This window comes from Oryza brachyantha, chromosome 1 (genome assembly GCF_000231095.2).
Source record: "Oryza brachyantha chromosome 1, ObraRS2, whole genome shotgun sequence".
Lineage (NCBI taxonomy): Eukaryota > Viridiplantae > Streptophyta > Magnoliopsida > Poales > Poaceae > Oryza > Oryza brachyantha.
The window spans coordinates 150,766-161,359 of NC_023163.2; the positions used below are offsets into that span (position 1 = coordinate 150,766).

At 40.0% G+C, this 10,594-nt stretch overlaps 1 protein-coding gene across 6 annotated transcripts; it reads left to right on the forward strand.

The window, feature by feature from the left end:
* Positions 1–2,593: 2,593 nt before the first annotated feature.
* LOC102703621 (DNA excision repair protein CSB) lies at positions 2,594–8,453 on the forward strand. 6 transcript variants are annotated; one of them, XM_006643572.3, is made up of 7 exons: positions 2,594–3,797; positions 3,917–4,010; positions 4,110–4,571; positions 4,663–5,053; positions 5,232–6,703; positions 6,999–7,439; positions 7,534–8,453. In XM_006643572.3, exons 2-7 carry the CDS (start codon positions 3,918–3,920, stop codon positions 8,203–8,205), a joined length of 3,531 nt encoding a protein of 1,176 aa, XP_006643635.1. In that variant the 5' UTR covers positions 2,594–3,797; position 3,917; the 3' UTR covers positions 8,206–8,453. The 6 variants fall into 6 exon arrangements, with proteins under 6 accessions (XP_006643635.1, XP_040378582.1, XP_040378587.1 ...); XM_040522648.1 differs by having other exon boundaries at positions 2,594–2,819; positions 2,914–3,797; positions 3,917–4,571; XM_040522653.1 differs by having other exon boundaries at positions 2,594–2,819; positions 3,503–3,797; positions 3,917–4,571.
* The last annotated feature ends 2,141 nt before the right edge of the window (positions 8,454–10,594 follow it).

Consider the following 10,594-nt stretch of genomic DNA (forward strand, 5'->3'; position numbering starts at 1 on the left):
CCTAAAAGTACATTTTTAGCAAATCTCATGCATACAAATACAAATAATGTCGTTTACTTTAAGAAACATTATTGCTTTTGTCTTTTACTTTAGTAAATTTCAATATGTTTGTTCTTCATCTTAGCAAACTTAAATACATTTGTCTCTATTTTTATCCATTGAGCAGCTAAGCTTATGAATGTCGTTTACTTTAAGAAACATTATTGCTTTTGTCTTTTACTTTTGTACTTATGAATATGGTGAATGAATTATATAAGTTAGAAGAACATGCGAGACGGAATATGATTGGGCAGTTCCGATTCATCTATGTATTATGGCTTCCCGTTAAGGCCTATAAATTCGTGTGTTTGACCGGAGGAAGGACGGGAGATGCTCTGTTAGATCAATTGAATTATAACCGTTTAGATTGACGATATAATTGTATTTTTTAATTGCATAGGTACAAAAGTATAAGGTAAAGAGTTTCAATTCAAATTAATTGTACGTTTAGTCCTATATTTATCTAAAACACAATTGTATCCATAAGAATGCAATAGTCTAAATTTTCTAAAAAATTAACCTAGTACAAAATTACGCCAGAAACAACCATATATTCTTTGACATCCGAAAAGCAACCGTCTCTATGAGCAAGTTTAGTAAGTAGAGCAAACTACTGACTATAATTATATATTAGAGCTAACATGTATAATAAATTAACTATAGATTGTTTTTAATATATTTTCCTATATCTTTCTATCACTTATATATTTAACATATGAAGGTGGAGATAGTTGTTGCATAAGAGCCAATCCGCTTAACTTTTCATTTATCTCTCCCCATGAAAGCTTATTAACTTGTAGCCTGCTATCGTACTTGCTAAATCTATGTAAGTGAGATGTCTCCACTGTACAAACAAGTGATTGAAGTGCAGTTTGGACTGCCATTAGGTTGAAAATAAGAAATACATACATAATAAGACCCTGTTTGAAAAGTAGAAATTAACTATGAAAAACAAAGGGCATTAAAACAAACATATAAATAGAAAAGGAAATCAAATTATAACTTAAGGCATGTAAACGTAGAATTAAACCACTTATTCCTATTTACGTGAAAGGCATTTCACAACTAATAAATGTGAAAAGCGCGGAAAGTTGGAACACTGGAAGGGCATTACAGCGTAAAACTCTAATAGGTCCATTTATCAATGGAGTATTCCATGAGGTTTCTGCTTTTCTTTTCCCTTCAAAAAATTCAGCTTTCGTATAATCAAGAAAAGGCTACGACAGAAGATGTGGAAACATGTGTTTATAAAGGTAAGTGTTGATGTTAAATTTGTTTATCTGACATGTGACATGGTTGCAGTAATCTAAGTAGCACTTAAGATTCTAGGTTTAAATATCAATAGGAGCATGAATTTTAGATTGGTATTTGAGAGGCTAGTCCCCTACTTGGGCTAAATTCTCAAAATAAAAAGGCTGCACATATCCGAGTAGATATAGAGGCCGGGTAAAAAATACCCTTCTCTAACAAATCTGACAATCTGGAATGCAGAATACACGCAAATGCCTAGCAGTATGTACTTCGGTTCAATCCAGGACCTAAATTTTCATTATGTGCGGGCGTACCTAAATCTTCATCATGTGCGGGCGTGCTTGTCAGTATGATCATATTACTATAACTCACAAGATCAGCCCAATATACGAGTAACTTAGAACCAAACTAATATAATCACTAGCAACAATACATGTTTTGATCGGAATATTAGACCTAACAAAGGAAGTTCCGATCTAACCGATACAATTGCTAAATATAATTACCCAGAATGATCTAAGATACACAGAGGGTGGTGATAGGCCGAGGGTAGTTATTGATCTGTGATATCTTTTAGAAGGACCTCGGGAATACATATTTATGCTCATGCGTGAATACTAGTACATATCAACATGTCACATGTTTTTAAAGACAAAACTAAACATATTCTTAATTGGACACTAGACTTAGGCCGCATTCGGTTGAATGATTTTGGTGTGAGTTATCTAGCGTGAAAAACGTAGTAATAGATTAGTATATGATTAATTAATTATTAATTATAAAAATAAATCGATATGATATTTTAAACAACTTTTCTATAATTTTTTTGGCAAGAAACACATCATTTAGTAGTTCGGGAAGTATGCATGTGAAAAACGAGGGAATCTAGATAAGTTATTCGGACAGCCGAACGTGACCTTAGTCTTAATCGAATATGACACATGTTTTCTAATGAAAGAAAAAATAGTCCTAATCGGATACTGGACTTAATCCTAATCAAACATGACACACGTTTTGTAAAGACAAAAGAAAACTAGTCAGGATTGAACACTAGATAACTTTTTAAACATAAAAGGAATGTTACTAAATCTTGCATAATTAACAAATATAATTAATACCCTATTTGGTAGGGATTCTCGTTCTCGATAGCAAAATCCAATCCAACGAATAAAAGTGATTTCGATTAAGGTAAATCATAAGAAACGATACCTTCTTTTTACACGTGACACGTGAATCGGAAAAAAAAAATTACGGTCACCAATATATCTATTCCCACCTCCTCTCTCTCTCCCTCTCCAGAACAGGAACGGATCGAGAAGTCAGGTGCGCTTAGAGCCCGGATCGACTACGACGACGCCGCCCAACATCGACGGAAAAATTTAACAGATTTGCCACCGACGACGCCTCCACCGCCGCCCCCCCACCGACGACGACGACGTCCAACACCGAAGATGCCGTCGCAGAGCCCGACCTCCCCGCCGCCGTCGTCGGCGCCGACCCCGGCCACGCCGCCGGAGTGCCGGTGAGCCGTGAGCATCTTCCCTTCTTTTGATCCTCCTGTCTTCACAGAATACTAAATTGACTTGTGCTTGCTTATTTGTATGCATGTTGTGATTCTGGAAGACAGCCAAGCGTATTTTTGTTTACTTTAACCATTATTTGTTAGCACTGAATGTATGATTCGTTACCTGCAAACATCTCAAACTGCATGCTATTTTGATATCCAATTTGTTGCTAAGCTAGACCTCAATTTTGTCATTTTGGTCCGTATATTTCTGTTATTTACCTGTCATATATGTTGGACAATTTTCATAGTTATATAAGAGGATTGCTTTGTGGTCATTCTCTCAGTCTAGAAAGGCACCTTTTTTTTTATTTTGTGCATGCATATTTATGCTAAACATAGTCTTCATGATTCTTTTACGATTGTACTATTTCTTCAACCAATCCACTAAATAATCGTACCACAATCTGACTCTAACAATAAGTACTAAGGTCACCTCTAACAATAGAAATAGCATACTATCTCTAAATATTTTAAAAGATAATTCTCCAATGGTCTAGCTCTTAGCAAATAACTCATAATACAAATGACCCCATCATTCATCCTCATTTGATATTAAAATATGTGCAAGAGACTATCTCTTGATTAAGAGATAATTTTTATCTTTTTTTATTAAAAAATTATATAGTACATCTTATCTAAGATTAGATACCCATTGGAGGAGTACTAAGAGTGTATAGGAAACACAATTACCAAGTCGTCAAAGACGAAGAGAGCATTAAAGGCGGTGGTGGCTGCCGAACCTGTTTCTTCTTCCTCCTTGTATCCTCCCTGCTTGTGGAGTCGGAGAGGAGGCACCCAGCCAGGCAGAGTGGGGAGCGGATTGGGATCGAGACGAGACGAGGAGAGGAGATTTTTCCTTCCTTCCGCCTCCCTCTCCCTCTCCCTCTCCCTCTCGTCAACAGGAATACGCCACGCCTAGGGTTCCTGCTGGCCAGGCCAGGTGAGCCCTTCCTCCCTCCCCACACCAACGCCTCGACTTTCTTTCTCTTGCATCAGTCCACTCATCCAATCCAATCCAACCCCTACCCTAATCTATCAGCTGCTTTCCCTTCCCAATAGTATGGAGGACGACGACGATGACCAACGCTTGCTTCACAGTCTTGGCGTCACATCCGCAGACATCCACGACATCGAAAGGAAAATCATATCACAGGCAGGCAACCACCCACTTTCACACATCAATCTCTCCATTGCAATTGCCAGGCTCATCTCTCTCTTATTACTCATCAAACTCCATTGCATTGCATTGCAGGCAACTACTGATCCTGCACAACCAACCATCAGTCAACAGCCTCATCTACATCACAAGCTACGCTCTGTGCAACTCGAAATTGACGCTGTAGCCTCCACCATCAAAGGGTCTAAGCTCGCAGAACCCGGAAACAAACCACAGGAGGATAAAGGCAAGGATATCGCTACTCATGGAGGAGACCTCCAGCAGGCGCTCGCTGCTGAGCGTCTTACAAGCCTCAAGAAAGCTAAAGCACAGATACAGAAACAGATACTACAGTCGGATACTTCTCCATCCGGCTCAAATCGGAAAGATAATATGCTAGCCTTTCTGGTTGAAGAGGAGCCGAGGCGCAAAAAGCTACTAAAACCACCTGTAGGCCCTAAAAAGACCGTGAAACGCCGGCTGAAAACAGTCACCTATGATGATGACAACGACTTTGATGCTGTGCTTGATGGAGCTTCTGCAGGATTTATGGAAACTGTGAGCAACTAAACCCATCCTTTCACGGCCTCATTCCCTGTAATATCTGTTATGCTTCACACTTTTCTAACAATGTAGTTATATTCTGTAGGAAAGGGAAGAACTCATTAGGAAGGGTTTGTTGACACCATTTCACAAGTTGAAGGGCTTCGAGAAACGTGTTGAACTACATGAACCTTCTCAGAGGCAAGATGATTCTGCAAGACAAACCGAAGAAGCGATCATGGAAGCTTCCAGGATTGCTAGAGTTGCTCAGTCACTACAGCAGATTGCGCAGAACCGCCCAGCAACCAAATTGCTTGATGCAGAGTCTTTACCTAAGCTGGATGCGCCTGCTGCTCCATTTCAGAGACTGGGAAGACCCCTGAAACGTCCTGTCTCCCCCAGTTCAGATCAGCAGGAAAAGAAGAGACCAAGAAATAAGACCAAGAGACCGCTGCCTGCCAAAAAATGGAGGAAAGCAAACTCAAGGAAGTTGGATGGTAAGTCAAGGATTCTTCATAGCTTGTAGGCTTTCCTGTTATTCTAAATACGTTTTCACTTTCAAAAGGAATACTTCATCTGCTTCTCTGTATAATACCAGTGCTCTGAACTAATTCCCATTCTTTTTCGGGTGAGATCACTGCTCTGAACGTACTATGCTACTTTCTGAACTTGCAGACAACGATGTTGGAGATGCATCTGCATCAGTTTCAGAGGATGATGAAGATCAAGTTGCAGAAGGTTTTGACGAGTTACCTGATGTTACTCTTGAAGGAGGTTTGAGAATTCCTGGCACAATTTACTCGCAGCTCTTTGACTACCAGAAAGTGGGAGTGCAGTGGCTATGGGAGTTGCATTGTCAAAGGGCTGGTGGGATAATTGGAGATGAAATGGGCCTAGGAAAGACTGTGCAGGTCTTAACGTTTCTTGGTTCCTTACATAACAGTGGGCTCTACAAGCCTAGCATTGTTGTTTGTCCTGTAACCCTTTTGCAACAGTGGCGAAGGGAGGCCAGTAGATGGTATCCAAAGTTCAAGGTGGAGATCTTACATGATTCTGCAAACAGTTCAGCTAAAAAGAGCAAGAGGTATAGTGATTCTGACAGTGAAGCTTCCTGGGACAGTGATCTGGAAGAAGAAGAGGTTGCACGTGCAAAACCTGCGAAGAAGTGGGATGACTTGATTTCACGCATTGTGAATTCAGGATCAGGTTTGCTTCTGACCACATATGAGCAGTTAAGGATCCTAGGGGAGAAGTTGCTTGATATAGAATGGGGATATGCTGTATTGGATGAGGGTCACCGCATAAGGAATCCTAATGCTGAGATTACTCTTGTGTGCAAGCAATTGCAGACTGTGCACAGGATAATTATGACGGGTGCACCTATTCAAAACAAACTTTCAGAGCTGTGGTCTCTCTTTGATTTCGTGTTCCCTGGAAAACTAGGTGTCCTGCCTGTTTTTGAGGCTGAGTTTTCTGTTCCAATTACTGTTGGTGGGTACGCTAATGCAACACCATTGCAAGTGTCCACAGCATATAGATGTGCTGTTGTCCTCCGTGACTTGGTCATGCCATACCTTCTTAGAAGAATGAAAGCTGATGTCAATGCACAGCTTCCCAAAAAGACAGAGCATGTTCTTTTCTGTAGTCTAACACATGAGCAACGTGCTACGTATCGTGCATTTCTTGCTAGTTCAGAGGTGGAACAAATATTTGATGGGAACAGAAATTCCCTTTACGGGATAGATGTCCTAAGGAAGATATGCAATCATCCTGATCTACTTGAGCGAGAACATGCTGCTCAGAATCCTGACTATGGGAATCCTGAAAGAAGTGGAAAGATGAAAGTGGTTGAGAAAGTCCTTACAGTATGGAAAGAGCAAGGTCATCGTGTTCTTCTTTTCACTCAGACACAACAAATGCTTGACATTATAGAGAACTTCTTGACAGCTTGTGACTACCAATACCGAAGAATGGATGGGCTTACACCTGCAAAGCAAAGAATGGCACTTATTGATGAATTCAATAACACAGATGAGATTTTTATTTTCATTCTGACCACAAAAGTTGGTGGATTGGGCACGAATTTGACTGGTGCAAACCGGATTATCATATATGATCCTGACTGGAATCCTTCGACAGACATGCAGGTATGGGCTGTCTATATTTTTTTTTCTTTAATTCTGCAAATTATTTTATATTTCTCCCAAAGAATTGTCAAAACTCTAAGAGGGTGCTATATAAATGTCTTGATGTACTTAAAAGAGAATGTTGACTTTGAAAAACTGCATGACAGTGAGTATACTGATACTGTTGCTGGCATAGTATTGCCTTGTATTCACTAAATTTTGAATTATATATAATTTTATTGTTAAAAGTAAATCCCTCTGAAAACTTGCATTTTTATAAAGTTACCGTACTAACCAGATTAAACTCTATGGTTAGGCTAGAGAACGTGCATGGCGAATTGGGCAAACTAGAGATGTGACTGTTTATAGACTGATCACGCGTGGAACAATAGAGGAGAAAGTCTACCATCGTCAGATATACAAGCATTTCCTCACCAACAAAGTACTGAAAGACCCTCAGCAGAGGCGGTTTTTTAAAGCCAGAGACATGAAGGATTTGTTCACACTGCAAGATGATGACAGTAATGGCTCAACTGAAACATCAAATATTTTCAGCCAACTGTCTGAAGATGTCAATATCGGGGTTCCAAGTGACAAGCAACAGGACCATCATTGTGAACCTTCTGCTACACCAACAATCGCTGGGACTGAACCGAGCTCATCCAGGCATGAACAGGGGAAGGAAGATCATAGCTCTGACCAAGCAGATGAGGAATGCAACATTTTGAAGAGCCTTTTTGACGCTCAAGGCATTCATGTAAGAAATATATATATTTTAAATCTCAGGGCAAATTGGTTGCCTCAATTTTTGTTTCTAACAAAATGATGCACTCTTTGTTGGATTTTCTCAGAGTGCGATCAATCATGATGCCATAATGAATGCTAACGATGACCGGAAGTTGCGTCTAGAAGCAGAAGCTACACAAGTGGCACAGAGGGCAGCCGAAGCTTTACGACAATCAAGAATGCTCAGAAGTCGTGAAAGCTTTTCTGTTCCTACATGGACTGGAAGAGCTGGTGCTGCTGGGGCGCCATCCTCTGTCCGCAGGAAGTTTGGGTCAGCACTCAATAGCCAGTTGATTGGTTCTTCTCAGCCATCAGAAACTTTGAATAGGAGGGGCCAAAGTCTTCAGGTGGGTGCTCTAAATGGCAAAGCACTGTCCTCAGCTGAGCTTCTGGCCAGGATACGAGGAACCCGAGAGGGAGCGGCTTCAGATGCACTAGAACATCAGCTCAATCTGGGATCAGCTTCCAATCACACATCAAGTTCATCAGAGAATGGCCGTGCGTCAAGCTCTTCTACTAGGAGCACGATCGTGCAGCCTGAAGTCCTAATCCGCCAGTTGTGCACCTTCATACAGCAGCATGGAGGTTCAGCCAATTCAACGAGTATAACTGAACACTTCAAGAACCGGATACTGTCCAAGGATATGCTGCTGTTTAAGAATCTGCTGAAGGAAATAGCAACCTTGCAAAGAGGTGCAGACGGTGCTACATGGGTGCTGAAACCTGAGTATCAGTAATTTTAGCTGTAGCTGATCAAAGCAAAGTTTTGGCTAGTTGTAGCATACGACATAAATTAAATTCATTCAGATTGGGTAATGCGAAAAATATAGAGGGAAGTGCCTATAATGCCTTTTTGAAGCCTTTTGGCATGGAAACTGAATTCTTTTGTAGGGAAGATATAAATATGAAACAAAAACATGCTCGGTGACAAGTTGTAAATACATGAATACAAACATGTGTCGCTGGAAGGCGTTTCTTGTGGATCTATATGTTGTCTCAAATGATCGGTGGCACGCTGTGCGTGTCCTGTTGATTGATACCTACTTACCTGCATTTTAGAGTTCATTCTGAGGGTTAAATGGGAGAGCACTCTATCTGATTTAAATTAAACAGATTGTTGTATGCCTGTCAGAGAATTCTAACACAAGCATGAGGCTTACAAGGGTGCTCCGGAGAGGGAAAATAATACATTGCCGTTGTTTTGAGAAGCAAGTAAAGATCTCGCAATCATACTGAGACTGAGGTATACAAGATATGCTTATAAGCTAAAATTTAAAATTTTAATCTTAAATTTAGAGTTGATTTTAGGATTTTTTACCGTAGTTTATTTTTCGACCTTAACATTTAGATGGAATAAGAATACGTATATAAAAGTTTTATTCATAAACTATTTTTTATTTATAAATATGTCGTTTGATTTTCTTTTTAATAAAAACTCAAACATCATCCAAATAGTCTGGCGCAAATCTTGTTTTAAAAGTTATAATTGTGTGGTATCAGACTTAACTGATTCATGACCTTCGGGGAATGGTAGCTTCAGTTTCAGAGACTAGGAATCCTTTTATCTATATATGATCATGTTTTTTCTTAAAACAAGTGTAGCACAAATTAACAATCTTAAATTAAAGTTGATTTTAAAGTTTTTTCACCGTGATTTATTTTTTATCGCTACAAATACGTATGCACAAATTTTATTTATAAATTATTTTTTATTTATAAATATATTGTTTTCACAATCGCCCCTTACCATCTTTGGCCTTCACCTTTCACAGAGGTCAAAGGATTCGATCAGCGCATGCAGCGTCAGCGTGTGCTCCTGTCGGATGACCATTCGCTGATTTTTGGCAGTTGAGGAGGGCGATAGTGTAGTAGGCTCGACGCACCCTCGGTTCTGAGGGCATACACTTACGGTGAGCTAGCGAGTGGCTTTATTAGGCCATATTGGCTTTATTAGACCATATCAGAGAGATTCATTCATCTCTAGCTAAGACCGACTCGTGCCTCTACCAAGCTCCTCGTGCCTTCTCTAGGCTACACTTGCCTCATCAAACTTTTGTTAGAGGACACGACTTTGTCCGAGACAGTGCACGATGTGAGGTGAGGAAAGAAGGTCGCAGATCTAGACAAGCTGGAAGAGTGGATGGCGGCACCAGTGAGGAGAGGGGGGAGCCGATGGAGGTAGGACGTGCTCTACCGCCAAGCCGTTGAGAATCGTCGTCGGCCGTTGCCAAGATCCGCCGCCGAGACTCTAGACCTGTCGCCCTCAAGCTCCGTCGGGACGCCGCCACGCATCGTTGATGGGACTCGCCTGGATGCTAGATCTGCCCGACATTCGCCAAGGGGAAGCGGCCTCCGCCGTCACTAGGACTCGCTGCCGGTGAGAGCTACCGCTAGGACTCCATCGAAGAGAGAAAAGGAGACGAGGAAGATGGAGAGAGGGAGGGAGATGGGTATCAAAGAATTTAGAAAAATATATGTAGATCCCACCCAAGGCACCATGCACCATGAGACGAGTGTCTTAATATGTCTTTATCCTTGGTGGTATCTCTTTTTTTTTTGCTGAGAATACTCTATCGAGTAGTTTTTATAGTGCATGCCCTGACCCAAAGACTAGCACACTCTTCCTTTTCCCGTGCTTACGATTATAAATCAAAATTTGAACTTTTGATTTTAAATTTAGAGTTAGTTTTAGGATTGTTTTCATCATAGTTTATTTTTAGCCTTAACTTTTATATCGTCAAGAGCACATATATAAAAGTTTTATTCTTATATTACTTCTCTTTCATATGTCATTTGATTTTTTTTTCCCTGAAAAAACCAAAAGATCACCCCTAAAAAATACTGAATGTTCTTAAGCATTTCTTCCGGTAAAATTACAGATTTAAGGGGTAGTCTCGTTAAACTAAAGATTTATCCCAAAACTACGTACTCCATAACAGTAATATTCTGATAGAGTTACAAAATCGTAGTTTTGTAATAGAACTAGTACTAAAATTTGTGAATTTTATTATGACATTTTGGTTAAAGTAATTGTAATTTTATGAAATTTATTTTTGTATCTATTGTTTATGATTTCACCTGCATGTCGTTGCAAACCCTGAACTTTGATATTGATGTAAGCATCCA